Source organism: Nothobranchius furzeri, chromosome 12 (assembly GCF_043380555.1).
Source record: "Nothobranchius furzeri strain GRZ-AD chromosome 12, NfurGRZ-RIMD1, whole genome shotgun sequence".
In the NCBI taxonomy this organism is placed as follows: domain Eukaryota; kingdom Metazoa; phylum Chordata; class Actinopteri; order Cyprinodontiformes; family Nothobranchiidae; genus Nothobranchius; species Nothobranchius furzeri.
In genome coordinates this window covers 24517752-24541601 of record NC_091752.1, presented here as the reverse complement: position 1 = coordinate 24541601, position 23850 = coordinate 24517752, and the positions used below count along the sequence as shown (strand labels likewise).

At 44.1% G+C, this 23850-nt stretch overlaps 1 protein-coding gene across 1 annotated transcript in view; it reads left to right on the top strand.

Moving 5' to 3' along the window:
* pcnx2 (pecanex 2) overlaps positions 1-23850 on the top strand; it is a 39360-nt gene that overhangs the window by 8700 nt on the left and 6810 nt on the right. Inside the window, exons 9-31 of the mRNA XM_070542479.1 lie at positions 262-412; positions 540-682; positions 1435-1513; positions 1685-1820; positions 2190-2332; positions 2453-2606; positions 2889-2921; positions 3188-3359; positions 3473-3583; positions 4048-4139; positions 11160-11269; positions 11432-11546; positions 11944-12036; positions 12121-12271; positions 12352-12493; positions 15178-15355; positions 16683-16791; positions 16877-17006; positions 17325-17383; positions 17461-17676; positions 17757-18010; positions 18084-18317; positions 22675-22778. Coding sequence (XP_070398580.1) covers positions 262-412; positions 540-682; positions 1435-1513; positions 1685-1820; positions 2190-2332; positions 2453-2606; positions 2889-2921; positions 3188-3359; positions 3473-3583; positions 4048-4139; positions 11160-11269; positions 11432-11546; positions 11944-12036; positions 12121-12271; positions 12352-12493; positions 15178-15355; positions 16683-16791; positions 16877-17006; positions 17325-17383; positions 17461-17676; positions 17757-18010; positions 18084-18317; positions 22675-22778 — 3109 coding nt within the window. The remainder of the gene's footprint in view (positions 1-261; positions 413-539; positions 683-1434; positions 1514-1684; positions 1821-2189; positions 2333-2452; positions 2607-2888; positions 2922-3187; positions 3360-3472; positions 3584-4047; positions 4140-11159; positions 11270-11431; positions 11547-11943; positions 12037-12120; positions 12272-12351; positions 12494-15177; positions 15356-16682; positions 16792-16876; positions 17007-17324; positions 17384-17460; positions 17677-17756; positions 18011-18083; positions 18318-22674; positions 22779-23850) is intronic.

The following is a 23850-nucleotide window of genomic DNA, read 5'->3' as shown; positions in this document are numbered from 1 at the left end:
TTAATAGATTATTGTGACTTTTTAGCCTAACTGGACTGAAAAAGTTATTGTTGAAAGCTCGCTTTTGTAAAAGCAGATCAGACCAGCAGTTCCTGAGGTCAGGGTCACTACCTCACTGGAACATGCCACGTCTAGCTTTATTTGTTACATAGAGATAGAAACGGAAGCTGTAAAGCTAACGTACATGTCAGTGTATCCTTAATATGATGGAAACAAACACACAAGATTCTGTCAAATGTATTTGGGTTTGTTTGTGTTCAGAGAGCCAGAGTACAAGTCCCGGGCCAGATGCAACAATAACAGAAACCAACTGTGAGAACAAGTCAGAGCGACCCAAACCGCCCATCAGTCTGCCAACGAACACACCGCCGGCTTTACCGCCCACACACATCCCCATAGTCTCTCCTGAAAGGTGAGCATCCATCTACAACTCCATGTTTCTATGCTGAAAAGTTAATAGTTTATTTTTAGGCTCGTGTGAAGCACATATGTGGATAATAACTATTAGCAGTTTCATTTCATCTATTTTTTTTTTGCAGTCCACAAACAGACAGAGAGAAAGACCCAGACTACGACTCCCTGCCTTCACAAACATCTCAGTCTGAGAGCTCCATGCTGCAGGTTATCTGCAGACCTGAGGCTACCAACAAAGAAGAAGCCTACACGTTCCACACCGTTCACAGTAAGTACCAACGTGTACAGCCATCACACGCGGCATGTTAAATGACATTTTCCTGGAAGGCTCCAAAGTTTTAGGCTTGAAGTCAGGGGGGGGTCCAATCCTGGTCCTGGAAAGCCTGTGTAGGAGCCAAATATGTTGTTTTCTTTTCTTTGGTCTCGATGTCTTAATTGATATGTGGGCGTGTCATTGTTACTGGTCGGAATAAAGGTAGTGATGTCATTGTTGGTGTCAGGCACTATTCCGGAAGGGCAAACAGGTTTTTGACCGCTGTGGCGTGAAGACGTTTGAATGGGAAAGTTAGCAATTACTCCTATCATTCACCTGGAATGCAATCAACATTAAACAAGCATTATCATAACAATTCCACGCTTAAGGCTGTTTTTTACGTAATTTAATCAGTCAACATCGGATCAACACAGAGCGTCAACCAGGTCCCGGTCTAGCAGCCTCAGGAGTTTAAGTACTGGACTTGACTTCTACAGCCTGTATCTAGCATGTTTTAGTTGTTTCCCTGCTCCAGCACACTTGGTTCAGGGGTAAATTGCTCATCAAGGTCTACAGAAGTATGTTGATCACCAGCGGATTCAAATCAGTTGTGCTGGAGCATGGAAACAACCAAAACATGCTGGATTCCGGCCCTCCAGGACCAAGATTGGGACCCTCTGCTTTAAGTGAATTGCACCTAGCAGTTTTTGCTCATTATGTATCTGATGAGGAGATGCTTGATGATGATAATGATGCTGTCTTGTCAGGAGACAGACCTCGAAAGCTGTACGCAGAGAGAGCCCTCAACCTGCCGCTAGGAGCGGAGCTCATCACAGGAAACATGTGGTATGCCAGCAAAACCATTTGTTCTCTTCTGCTCTCCTGCTTTTATTTATTTACCTCTGTATTCTGAAAGTCCAATAAACTTCTTTTTTTTTTTCATTTTATCTGTGGTGTGTGTGTGTGTGTGTGTGTGTGTGTGTGTGTGTGTGTGTGTGTGTGTGTGTGCATCTTCAGTGACCTGCTGTCAACCTCTTCAAACTCAGAGGGACATGATGGCATTGCAGGCGGTCACATTGACTGTCCTTTCCAGAGACGCATCATTCCTGCACACAGGCTGCGACCACGAAGGACACACCCAGAAATATTTCAGGTTTCCACAAACCACGATCATCTAGAAGAGCACCATGACATTTACCTTCTCAGTGGCCTAGTAGTAGAGTGTCCACACTGGAATTGGGGCATCAGGGTTCAAATCCGGTCAGGTCATGCCAAAGACTTTACAAAAGGGACCCAATGCCTCTCTGCTTGACACTCAGCTTTAAGGGGTTGAAAGAGGGGTTAAACCACCAAATAGTTCCCGAGCACAGCCACTGCTGCAGCTCACCGCTCCCCATAGGGATGGGTCAAATGCAGAGATGAATTTCACCAGTGTGTGATGTCTAATGGGACTTTGATCTTTAACTTAAAAGTTTTTTTTTCTCTTACTAATACATAGGTGTTACAATGGTTTTTTTTCCAGGAAGAAGACTCCTTGGACGAGTCATCTGAGACGTCCACGCAGGAGAAGCCAACCAAGAAAATTTATTACAAACTCCAGTTTTTTCCTGGAAAGTGGATCAACATTTTATATGATAGACTAACCCTGCTTGCGCTTTTGGACAGGTAATCAGTGTGTGTATGTGTGTGTGAGTGAGTGAGTGAATGAGAGAGAGAGAGAGAGAGAGAGAGAGAGAGAGAGAGAGAGAAGCTCATACGGCCTTTGCATGGGCTGTTTTTCATAAGAAACCAGGACGTTCTGGAGAATCTGGTTGCAGTCTTCATGGCCTTCCTAGTTTCCTTTTTGGGATTTGTTCTTCTCAACCATGGCTGCTTCAAAGACTTCTGGGTTTTCCAGTTCTGCCTGGTCATCGCCAGCTGCCAATATTCCCTACTGAAGGTAATCTTTGCAGAAATTGATGGTTGCCACAATTGGGAGATGTTGTCTAATGACATTTTCAGCAGAGGGTTTAATTATTTGATGGAGGCTTTTCATTCAGTTTTGATGGAAAACCAATGAAATATATATGGGAAAAGATCTGGAACTGTGTGTGTGTGTGTGTGTGTGTGTGTGTGTGTGTGTGTGTGTGTGTGTGTGTGTGTGTGACACAGCTGCTTCACTATATCATTTTATATTCCACGACCTGTAGCTCACCACTCGTCTCTGTGGGTTTGTTTTCAGAGCGTTCAACCAGATGCGGCGTCACCGACACATGTGAGTTTGTGTTTAATACTTTTATATGTCAGACAAAAATGATCCTGGAAATACATTCATGCCATCCACTTCATTAGTTTAATTTATTGTGATGCTTAATTATGCAGTTTTCCTTGTTAAAATCAGGCTGAATTCCAGTATCTGACATCCATGTGTGTGTGTGTTTGTGTGTGTGTGTGTGTGTGTGTGTGTGTGTGTGTGTGTGTGTGTGTGTGTGTGTGTGTGTTTGTGTGTGTGTGTGTGTGTGTGTGTGTGTGTGTCTCCAGGGCCACAACCAGCTGGTAGCTTACAGTCGAGCAGCTTTCTTTTGTATTTTCTGTGCTCTGATTTGGCTGCTGGAGCAGCTTCTGAGGAGGAAGGACCTGCCCGTTTCTACTTTTTATGGTGTTACCATCATCTGTTATGATGTCCTGCACTTCATACGTGACCTGCTAGTGGGTAAGGACAACAACGTGCAACATTGATCCACCTGCTCTTATGCATTGGTTGTTTTAAATAATTTTTCTTTGGAAGAAACTGTAAGAACTTCTATTTTTTCCTCTCTAAAACAGGTTTTACCTACTGTTTCCCAATCACCTTCCTGGTGGGCCTTTTCCCTCAGATCAATACCTTTACCATCTACCTGCTGGAGCAGATCGACATACACTTCTTGGGAGGAACAGGTTGAAAATAATCATTTACGTATTTTAATTTCTGAAATATTTCTGTAAATAAGTCTAGATCCTAGAATAATGATTTTGTGGCTTTCTTTCTTTAAAATATGAATATTTTAAATAAATAATGTAATATTTTAGTATTAATCTTTACACATCTTATCATAACTCATTGTTAAGATTTAAAGTCTCAAAGTCCCAGCTCTAAGCTGGGACGTGGTTTACTGGAAATCATAATCAGCAAAATGGTTAAAAAAATAATTCTACCTGACCCTAACCCTAACCCCAAAAGGTGTACAAGTTTACCATGAATCCTATTCTTTTCAACTGAACAGAGGATTCTTTTGTAGTTTTGAAAATGACATTTTTCAGTTTTATTGTTAGAGTTTCAGAATGGGGTTTAAGTCTAATATAACATGGACGACTTTTACCTGACGTGTGTGTGTGTGTGTGTGTGTGTGTGTGTGTCTCAGCTGCCACGAGTCTCATCTCGGCAGTTTACAGCATTCTCCGCAGTCTGATCGCTCTGTCTCTGCTGTATGGTTTCTGCTTTGGAGCTCTCAAGGTGAGAAACAAAGGTGTGTGTGTGTGTGTGTGTGTGTGTGTGGGAGAGTGTTTGTGTGTGTGTGTGTGTGTGTGTTTTGACACTGAAAACTTGTTCTTTGACATAATGTATTTGATTTTTCTTTACTAAAAATACACCAGCAAAAAATTCAGCTCCCTAAATTTATTTGCAGATTTTCATCTTTAAAAATTCAACATCATAATTTGACTTTCATTACAACTTTCATTACGTAATGTTTTTAAGTAAAACAATAAATGTTTATGTGACTCAATTTGAAGTTGTCCAAATGTTCATCAGTTAATGCCCGTAGAACAAACCAGCAACCTCTTTGGATCCAGGCAGAATTCATGAGTATAAATGAATACCACCACAGTGGTAGAAGTGAACATTTCAGGGCTTTACTTACATTTAACAGGAGTTACTTTGGGTTAAATAAAATGGTTAATGTTGTTCAAATAAAACAGTAAAACTTGTTAAAGTAAAACTGCTAAATGGTTTAGTTTATCCTTAAGGCTTAAAGGGGTTTAAATGGAGGAAAGCTGACACGGCCTTCCTTCTGAGGCTTGTAGCACAAAAAATTTAATACCAATAGCAAAACCGAAGACATCACTTCGAAGCGGACAAAATAACCTAACGAATTGGAGAATATCCTTATTATACTATAAAAGATGTGGTCGGTGGACATTTTTGTTTCAAGATTTCATAAATCATGCAGTTAACAGTGCTCAGCAGCTCAGATGTCATGTCAGAGTTCTGGATGTCTCATCACCATTCAAAAACCGCCACATCGATTGGAAAAATTCTAAAAGCCTGACTGGCAGAAGGCTTTGGTGGTCAGCTGTGTGAAGTCTTGTGTGCCTACCATTAATGTTCTAGAAGCTATAGGGAGAACATTTCAGCTATCTGTCAGCCACAGGAGCCTTTTTTATAAGAGGTTTAAATGGAGAAAAGCTGGCACAGTCCTCTTTCTGAGGCGTGTAGCACAAAACCGTAATACCAACAGCAACACCGATGACAACACTTCGAAGCGGACAAGATAACCTAACGAATTTGATAATATCATTAGTGTACTATAAAAGATGTGGTCGGTGGAAATTTATGTTTCAGGATTTCATAAATCGTGCATTTAACAGTGCTCAGCTGCTCAGATGTCATTTCAGACCTCTGAAACATCTCATCACCATTCAAAAACTGCAGCCCGATTGAAAAAGTTCAAAAAGCGTAAGCGGCAGAAGGCTTTGGTGGTTTTCTGTGTGAATTTTTGTGTGCATACTTTGAATTGTCTAGAAGCTATGACGAGAATATTTTAGCTGTCTGAAGCCGATCGGAGGATAAAATCTCAGTTTCTTTAACGTGTTTCAATGATATAAAATTGTTGAAATCATTAGAAATTTGAAGGAGTTGAAAAGGTTCAAATAGTGTTCGGACGCACTATAAGCATTCAAACAATTATGTGACAGAAATAGTCGAAACACAAGTAATTATTTTTCATTTAAAATTAAAAACAACATATGTGTGATTCAGTGTGAGGCAAAGCAGGTTATAAAAAAACTGTTATAGCCCCGTTCACTTACATTGATTATTATTCGGTCAGGGGACCCATGAGCCGACCGGAAGGGGAGGAGACTTAGGCATAGGCAGCTAGGGGTGTCTAATGTAGAATACCAAGTCTGTGAGAAATGTCTCATTCTGAGAAAAGCTGGTTTAAACTTGGACACACACTCTTAAAGGGATACTTAGCAAAATTTTCATATTTTAAAATCAGTTTCTTGAGTCATAATGTGCTAAAATTAACCTTTACAGGGTTAATGAAAGGCCACCTAGACCCTATATCCCTTTGTGGTCAGAATACTGCATTTTCAAAAGCCTGTCTGGTCTGTTGGACTTAGTCAAGTCAACCTTTATTTATAAAGTGCATTTAAATATCAGTGCAGAGTATCCACCCTTTTTGGAGTCCCTGGGACGAGTGCTAGATAGTGCTCCATTAGGGGACTCCATTGTCCTGCTGGGGGACTTCAATGCTCACATGGGCAATGACAGCATGACCTGGAGGGGTGTGATTGGGAGGAACGGCCTGCCTGATCTGAACTCGAGAGGTGTTTCGTTATTGGACTTCTGTGCAAGCCGCAGTTTGGCCATAACGAACACCATGTTTGAACATAAGGATGCCCATCGGTACACTTGGTACCAGGGCAGCCTAGGTTGCAGGTCGATGATAGACTTTGTAGTCGTATCATCTGACCTGCGGCCGTATGTTTTGGACACCTGAGTGAAGAGAGGAGTGGAGCTGTCAACTGATTACCACCTGGTGGTGAGTTGGATCAGATGGCAGGGGAAGATGCCGTGCAGACCTGGCAGACACAAACACATAGTGAGGGTCTGCTGGGAATGCCTGGCAGAAGAACCTGTCAAGACGGTCTTCAACTCCCACCTCCGGCAGAGCTTTGACCGCATCCCGAGAGCAGTGGGGGACATTGACTCCGAGTGGGCCTTGTTCCACTGTGCGATTGTTGAGGCGGCTGTTGCTAGTTGTGGTCGCAAGGTGGCCAGTGCCAGTCATGGTGGAAACCCCCATTCCCGCTGGTGGACACCAGAGGTTCAGGGAGCCGTCAGGCTGAAGAAGGAGGCCTACAGGGCATGGCTGGTCTGTGGGTCTCCGGAGGCAGCAGACAGGTACTGGATAGCCAAGCGGGGTGCAGCAGTGGCAGTTGCCGAGGCAAAATCTTAGACGTGGGAGGAGATTGGTGAGGCCATGGAGAAAGACTATCGATCGGCTCCAAAGAGGTTCTGGCAAACTGTCCGGCGCCTCAGGAGAGGGAGGAAGCAACTCGCTCGCACTGTGTACAGTGGGGATGGAGAGCTGCTGACATCAACTGGGGCTATAGTTGGACGGTGGAAGGAATACTTTGAGGAGCTCCTCAATCCCACCTACATGCATTCCGAGGAGGATCCAGAGCCGAGAGACCTGGGTATGAACTGTCCAATCTCGGGGGCAGAAGTTGCTGAGGTAGTCAAACAACTACACAGCGGCGGAGCACCGGGGGCGGATGAGATTCGTCCTGGGTATCTCAAGGCTATGGATGTTGTAGGGTTGTCATGGTTGACACATCTCTGCAACATTGCGTGGTCATCGGGGGAAGTTCCTGTGGAGTGGCAGACCGGGGTGGTGGTCCCCATCTTTAAGAAGGGTGACCTGAGGGTGTGTTCCAACTATAGGGGGATCACACTCCTCAGCCTCCCTGGAAAGGTCTACTCCAAGGTACTGGAGAGGAGGGTCCGATCGATAGTTGAATCTCAGATTGAGGAGGAGCAATGTGGTTTTCGTCCTGGCCGTGGAACTGTGGACCAGCTCTATACCCTTGCAAGGGTGATGGAGGGGGCATGGAAGTTTGCCCAACCAATCCACATGTGTTTTGTGGATTTGGAGAAGGCTTATGACCGTGTCCCTAGGGGCACCCTGTGGGGGACACTCCAGGAGTATGGGCTGGGTGGCTTTCTGTTGAGGGCCATTCAGTCCCTTTACCAGAGGAGTGTGAGTTTCGTCCGCATAGCCGGTAGTAAGTCGGACCTGTTCCCGGTGAGGGTTGGACTCCGCCAGGGCTGCCCTTTGTCACCGGTTCTGTTCATTACCTTTATGGACAGAATTTCTAGGCGCAGCCGTGGTGTGGAGTGTGTCGAGTTTGGTGGCAGGAGAATCTCGTCTCTGCTTTTTGCGGATGATGTGGTCCTCCTAGCTTCATCCAGCTCTGACGTTCAGCTCTTGCTGGGTAGGTTCGCGGCCGAGTGTGATGCAGCTGGGATGAGGATCAGGACCTCTAAATCTGAGACCATGGTTCTCGACCGGAAAAGGGTGGCTTGCCGACTCTGGGTCGGGAGAGAGGTCCTACCTCAAGTGGAGGAGTTTAAGTATCTTGGGGTCTTGTTCACGTGTGAGGGTAGCAGGGATCGGGAGATCGACAGGCGGATTGGTTCAGCATCTGCCGTGATGCGAACGCTGAGCCGATCTGTCGTGGTGAAGAGGGAGCTGAGCCAGAAAGCCAGGCTCTCAATTTACCGGTCGATCTACGTCCCACTCCTCACCTATGGTCATGAGCTTTGGGTAATGACCGAAAGAACGAGATCGCGGATACAAGCGGCCGAAATGAGTTTCCTCTGAAGGGTGGCCGGGCCCAGCCTTAGAGATAGGGTGAGGAGCTCGGACATTCGGGAGGGACTCGGAGTAGAACCGCAGCTCCTCCGGATCGAAAGGAGTCAGTTGAGGTGGTTTGGGCATCTGGTCAGGATTCCTCCTGGACGCCTCCCTGGGGAGGTGTTTCGGGCATGTCCTGCCGGCAGGAGGCCCCCGGGTCGACCCAGGACACGTTGGAGAGGTTACATCTCCAATCTCGTCTGGGAACGCCTTGGGGTCCTGCCGGAGGAGCTGGTGGAGGTGGCCGGTGAGAGGACAGTCTGGAGCTCCCTAGTTGGGATGCTGCCCCCGCGACCCGGACCCGGATAAGCGGAGGAAGACGACGACGAGACAACGACATTTAAATGGCAACATTGTTATCCCAAAGTGCTGCACAACAGTAATAATAATAAAAACGTATAAAATTAAATTTAAAAGTCGACAAAGCATAAGAAAATATTAAAACTCTCAAGGAACTAAAAACCGAATATTTATCACAAGTTTAAGATAAGGTATCAGACAAAAAATTTTAAAGACATAAGAAACACCTGGGTCACTTGATTATAAAATACTCAGTCTAAAATGCCAAAGAATACAGATGTGTTTTCAAACATGCTTTAAAAGTGGCCAGCGTGTCAGCTGTCTTTACATCCTGGGGCAGGCTGTTCCACAGGGTAGGAGCCACTACAGAGAAAGCTCTAGAACCATTGGTTTTGAGCAGAGATCTGCGTGTGGCTAACAGATTTAGATCAGCTGATCTAAGTGCCCTAGACGGGACATATGTTTGAAGATAGTCGCTCAGGTATGATGGAGCCTGCCCATGCAGACACCTAAAAACCGCCATCAAAATCTTAAAATCAATCCTGAAAGATCAGAAAGCCAGTGAAGGTCTTCCAGTACCGGGGTGATATGGTCATATTTTCTTGTCCCTGCCAGAAGGCGAGCTGCTGCATTCTGAATGCTCTGCACTCGTTAAAAAGATGAATGCTCAGCGAGGAGATTGGTTTTGCTTTTGGTTCTACAAACAGACACTAGGGGCTGCTAAAAGCAAGCCAAAACTGCCAAGTTCCCCTTTAAATCTACATTTGTTAACCATCTTCAGCTTCTGCAGCTAATACATGCTGGTCACCATAATTTAACCAGAGAACAAAGCTAGCCCTAGCTACTGCAAATGCTAGCTTGAGCTGCTGCTAATGCTAGCCTGAACTACTGCTAGTGCTAGCTTGAGCTACTGCTAATTCTAGCCTGAACTATTGCTAACGCTAGCCAGAGCATTGCAAACATCCTTGTTGAAAGAGAGGGAAACAACTAAAAAGGAATGTGGGAGCCTTAAGCTTGGTTTATGCTTGACGCATTTACTTTCCGCTTGGTGATGCGACTCGCGGATGGAACGCGCTTCACAACTTGTAGCGTTTATGGTTCATGCGGCTTGTCTCTGCAGTGAGCCAATATTCTCCCAAACTGAACGGGGCAGCATGGAGCTCTACGGCATGCAGGGGCGGATTAAGGACTGAAGAACATCCGGGGCTTAACACACGCACACACACACGCGCGCACACACACACGCGTGCGCACACACACATGACATGCACTAGTCAACATCATATATGTCTTGTACCACATAATTTTTAATCTGAAGCTACATATTAAGCATTTTCAGGGCAGAGTATTGTTCCTGTTAGTGTTTAGTGTGAGATGATAGTAAATATTCCCTTTCTTTCTCCAACACCTTTACTTGATAGTAAGCTAACTTTAGGCAAACCAGCAGCACAACAAATATTTTCAAATAAGACTCACAAACCTGAGTCAACACCAGTCTCATCAAAGCTGGGGTTCTGTCGTTATACTTTTTGTCTAAAAAACGTCCTTATGTCCATCTTCACTCATGGTTTCAGGCAGAGTGTAGAAGAAGCCGGCTGCTGAAGGGCTTCTTCTTCAGTGGTGGAGGCTCAGGCAGGCTGTATACAAACTACTGCCAGCTGCTCCCTCTCTGTTGGACTTTGGTACTGCATGTTACTTCCGCGATTTAGATCCGGGGCTTTCCATGAAACATCCGGGGCTTCAGCCCAAGTAGCCGGGCCTAACGCCGCCCCTGACGGCATGCATCCAACACTAAGCCGTAGTAGAAGTAAAATTCACTGTTGTTTACAACATGGCATTCCAGCATTTTTTAACAGTGTCCTCATCTTTTCCGACAGTGCGAGCTGTTTCTCTCCAAGAATTATTAACAACATGCTGATCACGGTGATCTTTGAGAGCTGAATCATTAAAATGTCTGTATTTACGAACCTCTGCCATACTAGGTCTTGCCAGTCCACCATGTTTTTCCACGTCCGACCGTCCGTGTGGTTAGAAAATTTCCTAGGTGCGCGGTGCAGAAAGTTTGGGCCGTGCGGAGTCGCGGTGGAGGGGCGTGGTTGTTAAAATGACGCAATTTTGCCACGCGGAGCCGTGCGAACCTCGCGGACATGTCAAGCATAAACCAACCTTCAATCATGGATAAATCCAGATTTTGAATGAATGCCATAAAGACTGACTGGTCTCCTCACACGGAGAACCAGACTCCTTTAATATTCCTGTCCTTGCTGAGTGGGTGGGTCAAACCAGTGTTTCCTTTGCAGGGCTTTATAATATAAATTATGGGGTTTAGTTTGGCCAGTTATCAAGGCTCAATGATAAATAGATGCTCAAAGTACCATTTCTAATCTCGAAGTAACCCCCTTCTAGGACACCTTTAAATGACCAGATGGGGAACATGTGGACCGGTTGCACTTTTAGTTACATCTGGTGAAAGAAACCCAAAAGCAGCCTTATTCACACAAACAGTGGTGTTCCTTTGTGTGTGTCATCAGGAGCCATGGGATGAGCAGCACACTCCTGCACTGTTCTCAAGCTTCTGTGGCCTTTTGGTTGTTTTCTCGTATCACCTCAGCCGACAGAGCAGTGACCCATCTGTGCTGATGTGAGTTCCTCTGCAAAGTTGTAACACATTTATTTGGTGATACTTACTCAAACGGACAGTTACACACAATTTCACTTGCTTTTTTATTCAAATGTTAAAAATGTAAATCAAAACTAAAATTTTGAATGTTTTTATGGCCTTTGCACTGATTTTTTCCCCCAGGTCTCTAATCAAGTCAAAGATCATGCCTGCACTTGTAGAGAGTGAGGAAGAGGAGGAGGAAGTGGAGGATGCAGACATTAAAGACCCGCTGCCTGAGAAACTGCAGAGCTCTATGGTGATTATCGATTAAGAAATGAAAGGATGCAGCTTTATTTATTCCCAAACACACTCCAACCAGACACAACAGCTCATATCATCTTCCAGTAATTACTCTCTATAAACCAGTATTCATAATCACTGTGTACCTTTGAGGAAGCAGATAACAAACATGGGGATGAGAGTAACAGTTTGCTGTGAGTGAATGCGGGGGTTTATGCAGCACAAGCCTCTCATGGCCTCTTAGAGAATTAGTGTGGATTGTGAAGCTCTTAACCTCCTCTGGTTGATGTCTCTTTGATCTCTGAGAAACGAAGGATCACAATTAGAAAGAAACAATTACACACCCAAATGAGCTTTTAAAACCACGTGGATTTGATTTAATAGAAGCTCTGCCTACTTCCTGAATTCTCCAGATGGAGATTCTGCTGTCGGATGTTGTCGTGTGCTCCGTTGCCTACATCCTAACCTTTGCCATCACAGCCAGCACTGTGTTCCTCTCTTTGAAGGTCAGATCCACACCTGTTTTACTTTAACTCTGAGATAAAATGTTGTGTCTAAATCCTTTCTCTTATATTCAAACTTCTGTGCAGCCTTTTGTGACCATTGTGCTGTATGCTCTGGCGGCAACTGTCGGGTTTGTGACCCACTACTTGATTCCCCAGCTCCGGAAGCATCACCCATGGCTGTGGATCTCCCATCCGGTTCTCAAAACCAAGGAGTACTACCAGTTTGAACCCAGAGGTTTGCATCTGTAGAAAGAAAAGCAAAACATTTTATTTTTCAGAAGTTCTGAACTTTATTTGCTGTTGTTGGTGTTACAGAGGATGCTGTGCTCATGTGGTTTGAGCGTCTATATGTGGGGCTCCTTTGCTTTGAGAAGTATGTGGTGTACCCCGCCATTGTGCTGAGCGCCCTTACTAATGATGGCTTTGCCCTCAGTCACCGCAAGAAGCTGGGAATCTAGTGAGTCGCCACAACCGCACACATACATCATGACTTTGGGTGCTTAAAGTAAAACTCAATAAGTTTCCCATTCGCCCCCCATTGGTTGAAAGCAGAATTACAACTGTCATAAATATCTGTGCTGCAGCCTGCTGCAGCTAATGCTAGCGGCGAGCTAACACTGACGCAGGCTACCTGATGCAAAATAATCCACAAAGTAAAAAGATCCACACTGTTGAACAAAAAATACTCATAAGTCCAGTAGCAACAAAAGGCGGGTTTCCTTTATCGGAACTTCGAGGTAATGTTACTGGAACTCCACAGCATGCACATTTCTCCAGTGGGTCGGCCAAAACGACCATCTTCTAGGCCAGTGGTTCCCAACCTTTTTCCCAAGGGACCCCTTTTTTACCAGAAAAATTTTTGACGACCCCCTCCCATTCTCTCTTCCAGTACAAACATTATTAAGAAATGATAAAATTATTCAAGCACATTTCAATATGCTTTGATTCAATAGATAACAGTAATAGTAGGCTCCAGTACAGAACAAAATCATTAACAAAACCAAACAGAGCATAATGTGCTTGACAGTTTGTATTACTTTTCTGAACACATTGTTTCTTGTAAACACTGATAAATCAATCATTCCTTTCAATAAACGTTTGACACATAAAAAATACACTGAGCAAAATGTACTTAAATGTGTATATTACTGTTTATACTAGATTATTTACTGTAAAGGCTGTGATTAATCAACCAGTCCTACCTTTAATGAACTTTTGACACTTGAAAATAAAACAGTGAGCTGAGCAAAATGTTCTTAAACGTGTGTTACTCTTTCTGTACTAATTATTTCCTGTCTTAATATCAGTAAACTTTTCACTCATAAAAAAGTGAGCAAAATGTAGGCTATAAACAAGTAATAAATGAAGTTTTAGCCCCTTAAAGTGGAGAGGTCCTTGCGACCCACTGAGAGGCTTTGGCGCCCCCTTGTGGGGGTCGGGACTCCCAGGTTAGGAACCACTGTTCTAGGCCATTTTCAGGAACCAATGGAGTACCCGAGCTGGGTTAGGTACTTGGAATGGTCCAGTAGGGTTGCTGAGGGGAACGTTTGGTTAGCTCATGCTGATTGGTTGTAACTCAGTAGGAAGTGATATGACAAGTCAGCAAAACCAACATTTGTAAGTAAAGTACATTTTGTTTATATAGCACTTATCACAGACATAGAATCACAAAGTGCTTCAGATACTTTAGATCAAAACTAAATGAAACAAAGTCTTAAATCATAATGATCTCAAAACAGAAATAGATTAACATCAGAAAAAATAAAGTCATAAAATTATGCAATTTTATAAACAGATGAAAGATTATTACAAAATTGAGTTAAAAATAAGAAAATAAAAGGTTTAGGTAAAAGCAGCTATAAATAAAAGTGTCTTTAGCTGTTTTTAAAAAGTGTCCAGACTGTCAGTGCTTTGTAAGGATAAAGGAAGATCATTCCAGAGTCGGGGTGCAACAGTCTGGAAGGAGCGATCACCTTGACTTTTATATCTGGTCTTTGGAACTTCTAGAAGGTTCTGGTGTGTGGACCTGAGGGCTCGGGTTGGAGCATACGGCTTTAACAGTTCAGTAATATAGAGAGGAGCTTCACCATGTAGAGCCCTGATTCTAAAATGAACTCTAAAATGAAGTTAATGGGTATTTGTAAAATAGGAAGAGTCGCTGGTGAAGCAGAATGAAAGCAAATAAGCAACGTTCATGCTGATTTAAAATCGCAGTAACTAAACTCCTAACACCAAGAAATGCTGTGGAAATCCCCTCAAAACAACATTAGTCACGGGGCTTTGTTGTCTCACAGACACTGGAAAATGATGCTTCTTCTGCTCATTGAAAGCAACATGTTACATCACACAGCTGCTCTCTCGGTCCTCTGAGTGGATACAATTATGCCGTATTTTGACAGAAATAAACTTTAAATGTTACTTACGTCTGCGAATGCTTTTTGGCGCTGATCAGTGACGTCACTCACTGCTGAAGCAAGCGTGATGTGGTGACGTTTTAGCAAAGTACTGAAAGGGCTGAAATTGTTTGGAGACGCAACAGTAGAGAAGACTGAGCTATCAGATTTCCGAGTCAGTTTCCCCCCTCCCAGAAATTTCTCACATCTCCTGAAGTGAAAATACGCCTAGCCAGGTCACCATCAGTCTGTAATTTTGGAGCCTTCTTTATCTCCCTCAAACAAGCGTAGGCCGCAACGATATTCACTCTGTTTTTGGGTCTTGGTGTCGCTTCCAAAGAAATTACTCACCTTTACTTCCATGCTCCGCTATGATGCTAACAATATAAGCAAACCTATTCGTCTTCCTGTGCTTTTGTTGATGGTCGGCAAACTGAAAAAGCTAACTGCTAGCCTCTTAATGAGCTACCGTCACAGTAAATAGCTATTGCCATAAGGTAGATCTCCCACTAGCAGGCACATGCAGAGGGGGGGACGGAGGGTGCTTGAGCCCACTAGTGTTCCTACCCAAACCAAAAAACTGTTAGGGGTTCTGTTCAGCAGAGGGCTACAGAGTGCTGTCCAATGTGAAGCTGCTCAGGTTTATGGCTCAAGAACCACTGAACTCAGTTTGAAAGCACTAGCTTAAAGTTAAAAACTTTTTTGTGTTGCTTAAACCTTATCTGCATGTTCTCTGCATTCTCCACAGCTGTGACGTCCTCCTGACGACAGTCGCTGGACTGAAACTCCTGCGTTCGTCCTTCTGCGATCCCAGCTTCCAGTTCCTCACGCTTCTCTTTACACTTGTTTTTTTCCACTTTGACTGTCCGCATGCATCCGAGAGCTTCCTGCTGGACTTCTTCATCATGTCGATCGTCTTCCACAAGGTAAAATAATGAGTTCAGGCAGCAAAGGTTGGTTCTTAAAGGCTCTTGTAATATAGTGTTGGTGACATTTAAAGTAAAGAAAGAAAAACAAACCTTCCTGTTCTTGTGATCATGAGGATGAGCAGCTTGAATTTGCATTTTACTCCTGACATTAAGATTTATTGCTGACCTTTTTAAAGTAAAAGAAAACATAAGAAGGTTTTCCCAGGGTTCGGTTTGCTCATCACTTGGACTGAAGCTTCACCTGTAAATTAGGATGTTGATATTTCTGTTGCTATGAGGCTTCGAGGAACTTTTGCCAAGGATGAAAACAAAACCTTGATGGGAAAATTCAGCTATTAAAGCAAAATTAACACTAACTTCTTGTTAAAATTCTTATATATTTCCTGTAGTTTTGTTATTGTGCATGTATGTTTATCAGTATTGATCATCTGATCCAGAACATGGCGTCATATGAGGTAATCATAACCTCATACAAACATCGTGTGTGACATATTGCTCAAAAGAAAAAAAAAACAAAACTAAAGCATTGCTGCTAAAATAAAGACATTTTAAAAAACAAGTTGGTTTGACCATAAAGACTAAATGTGTAGTTTTTACCAATAATTTATGGAACTATCCATCAAAAAAGAGTTGAAAATGAATTAAATGATGCCCAGTTGTTGAAAAATATTGGCAGCTTAGTAACATATAATCATAAAAATTGGGTTTAAAATACACGGGAGTGGGTTTAAGTCTCCGGACGACGCCATGTTTTCTTCTATGGGAACCTGTGAAGACAAAAGGCATTTACTGGTTTGTAACAAGCGGTTACAAAACTTTCACCATTCCTAAACATTATTGTTTTACACATTTACCACGTTGCTCGTTGCCAGTGATGAAAGGGAGTCTGATGTGCTTGTTATTTTGCTCACAGGGATTTTTGACCCTAATGGCCATTCATTGGGAAGGTCTTACTTGAACACAAAAATACAGCTTGTTTGCAACGATTTAGGTTTGTACTGCCCTCTGTCGCTAGGAAAATACACATTTTCACTTTAAAAGGACAGTTCACATATTTGAAGCAGACACATTATCTGTTTTTGATTGGTCTTTGAGTGGCCTCAGTTTGCAGTAACAGAGCCCAACTCGCTCATTTACCCAATCAGAACTAATCTGTTTCTCCAAAATGACTAATCCTTTAATCCCTCTAGGAGAACTGTGCAATAAAATTACCTGAAGACTCTAATGAACTAAACCGAAGTTCGTTAAACAACACTGAGATGATACTGCCAAAAGTCATCCTGCACGGGTTGAATGAAGGTTTTCAACATTTGCCTTGTTGCAGATGCGTGAGTTGCTGCTGAAGCTCCATTTCATCCTGATTTACATCGCTCCCTGGCAGATTGCTTGGGGCAGCGCTTTCCATGCCTTCGCTCAGCCATTCGCTGTGCCTCGTATCCTTTCTCTAAAACTGGTCCAGATGTGTGCAGGTGCACGAGTAGCTGGTTTTTGTTCCTTGACTGATGTGTGTGTGTCCAGACTCAGCCATGTTGCTGCTCCAGACTCTCCTCACCACTGTCTTCTACACCCCGCTGGCCCCTTTCCTTGGCAGCGCCATCTTTATTTCCTCGTATCCACGGCCTATCAAGTTCTGGGAACGAAACTATAAGTAAGAGCTGTTTTTTGGGGGGATTTATCTGTTAAAGGAGTTAAATCTGTGTCTGAGCTTCAATGAAATAAGAATTTGTATTTATTTATATCCATCTTGCTGTGAGAGATTTGAGAAAACTTGTGCAAACTGGCTTCGGGGTTATATTTAGTTGAAGATAAATCTATGACAGCTTCCCCTCAGCTGGAGTCAGATGTGCGATTTGTGGTATTTTTAGTTTCAGCTGGCTTTTGATATGGAACTTTGATTGAAATCAAAAGATGCAGTGAATAATATGTCCATGCTGTATAGTTTGTGATTTCTTTCACGCTCTTGCAGCACAAAACGTATTGACAACTCAAACAGCAGACTGGTGTCCCAGGTGGACAAGGAGACAGGTTTGTCCCCTGACTTTTCCGTCCCTTTTCATCAAGTTTGTCTTTTCATTCCCAATCTCCTTCCTTTTCCTTCCCAGGTTGTGATGATAACAACCTGAACTCCATCTTTTACGAGTACCTGACCCGCTCACTGCAGCAGTCACTGTGTGGTGACCTCATGTTGGGTCGATGGGGCAACTACAGTGCCGGCGACTGTTTCATCCTGGCGTCCGACTACCTCAACGCCCTTGTCCACCTCATTGAGATCGGCAACGGCCTTGTCACTTTCCAGCTGAGGGGTTTGGAGTTTAGAGGTACAGTTTGAGGACTTCCTCTTCTGCTCTTTGAATTTTTTTTTTTGCAGCTTACTTTCTTAACCTTCTGTCCATGCCAGGTACTTACTGTCAGCAGCGAGAGGTGGAGGCCATTACAGAAGGTGTGGAGGAGGACGACGGGTGCTGCTGCTGTGAACCAGGTCACTTACCTCACATGCTGTCGTGCAACGCCGCCTTTAATCTGCGCTGGCTGGCCTGGGAGGTGATGGCCACCAAGTACCTGCTGGAGGGCTACAGCATCAGCGAGAACAACGCTGCCACCATGTTGCAAGTGTACGACCTTCGAAAGCTTCTCATCACCTACTACCTGAAGGTACGCTTGCTTTCCAGTTGGACACTACAGCTACAAAACTGACACTCATTTCTTTCTCCCTCTCTGTTCTCAGAGTATTATCTACTACCTGGTCCACTCTCCTAAACTCTGCACCTGGCTCAAAGACACCTCCATCCAGGAGGCGCTGCAGGCCTACACCAAGTGGCACCACATTGAGCGTGACCCTCAGGTGTTCAGCGTGAAGATCGATGAAGATTATGTGCACTGCCTGCAAGGTGTGACGCGTGCCAGCTTCTGCAATGTTTACCTGGAGTGGATCCAGCATTGTGCTGGGAAGATGGAGACGGTACTACTATTTATACACATTTAAAGCCATACTATGCAACGTTTACATATTTAAATCCTTTTTTTGAGCCAGTATGTGCCAAAATGACCCTTAGGCTTAATGAAATGTCACTCAGACCCCCATTGCCCCTTGTGGCCAGAATACCACAATTGCAACTTCAGAGTGCTGGTCTGGGGCCTCATTTATCAAGCTTGCTTACACACAAAACGGGGTCAGAAAACTGCATAAGCAACTTTCCATGCAAACTTTGGGATTTATCAAAGAAATTTTAGTGGAAAAATGTGCGCAACTTTAAGTTGACTAAGGACCTGGCTTAAGCACATGTTGGACATGGAGAGCACCTGCAGTGCTGCTGCTGAGAAGGATACAATTATGATCCTGCAGCACTATCACTTGCACTGCTTCGTTTTCACATAGAACAAGACCCCTCACACGCACACACACACACACACGCGTACACACACATGCACACACACTCTCTCTCTCTCTCTCTCACACACACACACACACACACACTCACACACACACACACACACACACACACACACACACACACACACACACACACACACACACATGCATGCACACTCTCACACACACACACATACGTGCGTGCAGACACACACACACACACACACACAGCCTGAAGCGCAGAATACGAAATGCAGAATATCAGCAGGGGGACAGATTGAGACAGAATGTCATGTGTTTGTGACAGTGTGTGTCCTGTCACTGTGACCCGATTGATGATGCGTCCTGGCTACTTGTACAGGAGATATCTCTGTTCGGCTGACTGGTTAGCGTGCGTGACTTTCACCTGGGGGTCTGGGGATCGAATCTCGATTGGACCATTTTTTTATATCTGCCACAGATCTCTCTGAAGAATTCACAACATTCATGCTTTCGTTCTTTTTTAAACACAGAAACAGTTTTGTTTACCTGTTTGTAGCTACAGTTTCGCCGACGGCTGCCGGCTTCTTCAGGCTGACGCTGATGGTGGCGCGTCACTTCCTTCTCCGTTTATCTGCGGGCAGCAGAGGACGTTGTCGCCCTCTACTGCCCGCTCTCCCCTCTCCGACGATGCAGTCCCATGCGTGGTCCAGCGTGTAAACTCCGTCGTCCCTGTTCATGGTCCCACATCCACGTCTCCTTATCTCGATTGCTTCCTTGATCCATCTTTTGTATTTTTGTTGTTCGGTGGTTATGATCCGTGTGTTGTCCCAGTCCATTATATGGTTTTCTCTTAAGCAATGATATGTTACGGCTGACTTTTTTATTGTACTTTCTGCTTCTTCATTTGCTGCTCTTGTGTGTTTACGATTTGCCTCTTTCTCACACTCCTTTCTGTGTTCTATTGTCCGTGTATTGAGTTGGCGTCCGGTTTCTCCTATGTATGTTTTATTGCATATTTTGCATGGGATTTCGTAGATGACTCCACATTTTTGTCCAGCTGATATTTTGTCTTTTGGGTGTACTAGTCTGTTTCTAACTGTTGTGTGTGGTTTTGTTGGTGTGTTTATGTTGTGTTTTTTCATTGTTGCTCTTATTTTTTCCGTTATGCCTCTGATGTATGGTAGGGTTATCACTGGTTTTGGTTCTTGTATTTCTGGGTTTCTGGTTCTTTTTTTGGGTTGTTCTTTGCTTTCTGTTTTTGTTTGTTGTTTTCCTTTGTTTATTGCCCATGTCGGGTATGCGCAGGTCTTTAAAGCGTGTTGTATGTGTTTGTCCTCTTGTTTACGGTCTCTCTCTTCTGTTATTATGTTTGCTCGGTGATATAGTGTTCTGATTACTGACATTTTGTGTATGGTGGGGTGTTCTGATGTCCATAATAGATATTGGTCTGTGTGTGTTGGTTTCCTGTATGTGTTTATGTTTAGGGTCCCGTCGGCGAAACTGTAGCTACAAACAGGTAAACAAAACTGTTTCTGTGTTTAAAAAAGAACGAAAGCATGGATTTAGAAAGACACAGCAAGAACACACCTAAGATATTCACAACATTGACGGCTTCAGCAACGCTGTGCCACTCTGTGGATTTTCTCATATTTGTTTTGCAAAAGCACCTCCTTTCATTTTTCCACCTCACCCACAGGTACCTCAATTTCTGCTTCTGTGAAATTGCGCTTCCTTGATCTGCCTTGATCTATGGTCGCCATGTCATTGGTGGAGCACGGGAGCAGCCAGCTTATGTATACGCATGAGGTCCACAAGGCACTTTGCATTGACTATTTATGGCAGTAAGTGGGCGTGGTGGGGGCGGGATGTGACTAAAATGCAGCTGAGAAACGTTCTCGTTGGTCTCTGATTGATGAAGCAGAGATTGCATGCAGCTGTGCATACTCCATGTTTGATAGATCACAAACCTACTTGGCGTAAGTACTTTTTTTTTTGCTGAGCTTAAGTTCGGTGTTAGTAAGGATTCTACGCAAAGTTTGATAAATGAGACCCCTGGTCTGTTGGACTTAGAAAAATTGGAGCTGACATGCCTGGTGCTGTAGTCTGGCTCCAGCATGTTTTAGATCATGAACACAGCAGATTTGTTTAATTTAGTGAAGAATCACTCATGTAGACGCTATGGAAGGCTGGGGAGACATTTCATCAGTTTGATTAAGGTGTTAAAAAGATAAACGCACAGCGAGGAGACAGGTTTTGCTTTTGGTTTTACAAACAGACACTAGGGGGTGCTTTAACTGAGGAATGTTTAATCAAAATGTCTATTCATTTGGAAGCTGTAATATATTTAGCTGCAAAAAGCAGAATGTGTGTTTTTGTTTTGGTCTCCACACACTAGAGCCCTGCACTGAAGCCCTAGGCCCTCGGGTCGGCCCGGCCCGACGGCCCTCGGGCCGGGCTTCGGGCCAACGACTGTGTAATTACCTCGGACACGGGCCGGGCCGGGCGCCTTTATTTTTATTCGAAATCATTAAAAAAATTAAAACACTTAAACGCAGCAGTAGAGCCCTGTGCGGGACTGTTTTCTTCATCCCGCTCCGCTCCCGCTGAATTTCTGACCATTACAGCCTGCAACCGCAACGTGTGTGTTACACTCCCGCCCGCACCTGCAGCGTGCATGTCTACTCCCGCCCACACCTGCAGCGTGCATGTCTACTCCCGCCCGCACCTGCAGCGTGCATGTCTACTCCCGCCCGCACCTGCAGCGTGCATGTCTACTCCCGCCCGCACCTGCAGCGTGCATGTCTACTCCCGCCCGCACCTGCAGCGTGCATGTCTACTCCCGCCCGCACCTGCAGCGTGCATGTCTACTTCCGCCCGCAACCGCAAAACTCGGAGAAATTATTACCTCACAATAAAAGAGATGTATTGAGTTTGCGTCCTCAACATGTCATTTTATAGGTTATCCGCTTTCACAGCAGTGCTGCGCTCCGTTTCAATCAGGCTGCACAGCAGGATTTCCCCTCGTAGCGATATTTTCTCTAACTCTGATTGCTTCATGCTATAGATCGTTGGAAAGCTGCTTTTATGTACTTTTAGGAACCGTTGGAATTATTTGAATCTGATCAGCCATTCAAAAGTTATAAAACGGAGCATTTTGGATGACAAACTCGCACGTCTCTGAATCTGTGTTGTGATTCGTTGCGCTCAAGACAGGAAATCCCGGTGGCTACCATAATGTATTGTATATGCACGGAAAGCCCCATTTTTAATCTTTTCAGCACTTTTGGAATTTTAATGATATCTTGAACTAGAGCAGGGATCGGCAACCCGCGGCTCTTCCATCCATCTGCCGATGTGATTGTAAAATAATGAATGGATATTTAAATAAAATGCTTTATATTTTACTGAATTAATTTTATATCTGTAAGTCAATTCTATGTGAAGATTGTCTGCGTAAACCTGAACAGTTCCAGCCCGGTCTTACTGTGAGACCGTGTTGGGTCACGCCTGTGCGTAATCATATGCGCTCATGAGCTGAAGAGGATGTGAGATTCTGGGCTTCTCCTCAGACGGCTCCTGGATGTGTCGCACATTGGAGACAGGAACAAGCGCTATTCAGCCAAAGTTTCATAATCAGGGAACATTTTCTAAGTGACAAGTCTCTCTGAGAGACAGGGTTTGGAAAACACTCGCTTCAGTGGGAAGCTTCCCGCATGCGCTTCTGCGACGCTCGGATCCTGCACGTCTTTTAACACATTGGTCAGGATTGACGCACTTTGTTTTCATTTAGTTGGTTAAAAAAAGTCGGGCTTGGGCTCGGGCCGGGCCAGAGAATCCTGAAAACCTTTTCGGGCCGGGTCGGGCTGGGGCTCCACCCCCTCGGGCCGGGCCGGACACGGGCTCAGATTTTAGGCCCGTGCAGGGCTCTACCACACACATCACCTGTCTTCATGTTTCTGTCCAGCCTGTGGACAGCGATGAAGACTCTCCTCTGGTGACTCTGTCCTACGCTCTCTCTGTCCTTGGGAGGAGATCTCTGGGCACAGCGTCTCACAACATGTCCAACAGGTGAAAGAGGACAACACTAACAAAGTTTCCCTGATTTGATTTAATTTCTTTTTATAGGAAATTCTTATGTGTGAATTCTTTTTCATCAAATCACATCAATTTAAACAAAAAGAAAGTTCCTGGTTTCTTAGAATTGATTTTTGTAAACAGATATAAGGATTAACGTGATAATGCTTAGAATAGAATTTATTTATGATAAAAGTTAATATATAACTCATTTTATATCATTACATTATATATTCTATCAAATTTTCCCTTCAACTCAAATTACAGTAAAAAAAAATTACGTAAAAAACAAATATCCACAAAAATCTTTATTTTTTAAGGCCGTGATATACTTGATGTTTAACGATGCAAATGCATGTTTAAAATGGCTGCTATGCATTACTTGCATTGATTTGAAGTGTGTCATGGATTTTATCAATAAACCCATTTCCTGCAGCTAGCGAGAGAGACAAGAAACAACAAGGCAAACGTACAACCAAAATTGCAATTGTGTGGCACGTGCGTGAGGCAAATGCTCCGAATTCTGCTCACAGAGGTTATTTATTACATATTATTTGTGTGCATCCCCTGAAATTAACATTACGTGTTTGAATGCTGCAATATACGAGTAACCAGTAGGCGGAGTTGACAAAACGAGCAAGACACACTCACCATGGTGACTTTGTCTCTGGTTTAGAGGTCTTTCACACCTCCTACGATACTGCTGCTGTCTTTTTTCTTTCGTGATCTCAAAATTAGCCAGTTAGTGAGCTCTTTTATTGACGCCATGTGTTTCTTGGTTGTACCCAAAAACTCGGCACTCTATCTGGTTTGAGTTATCTAGTGTGCCCCTGAGTGGAACACCCCAGTACTACATGCAGTGCAGAGCCAAGTAGCAGGAAGTATTGACAGTTTCACATCTGGGCCAGCACGGACTGGGCTGGGTGGCCGATAAGGGTTGTTTATACACACTTCTCAGAAACGGTGGGCGGGGCAAAGACAAGTGGAAAAATTCTGCGGTGTCTCCCTCAAATGACGGCCGTGCAGCTCAAGGCATGGCAGCGCTGTCTCTGTGCGTGCTCCTCGC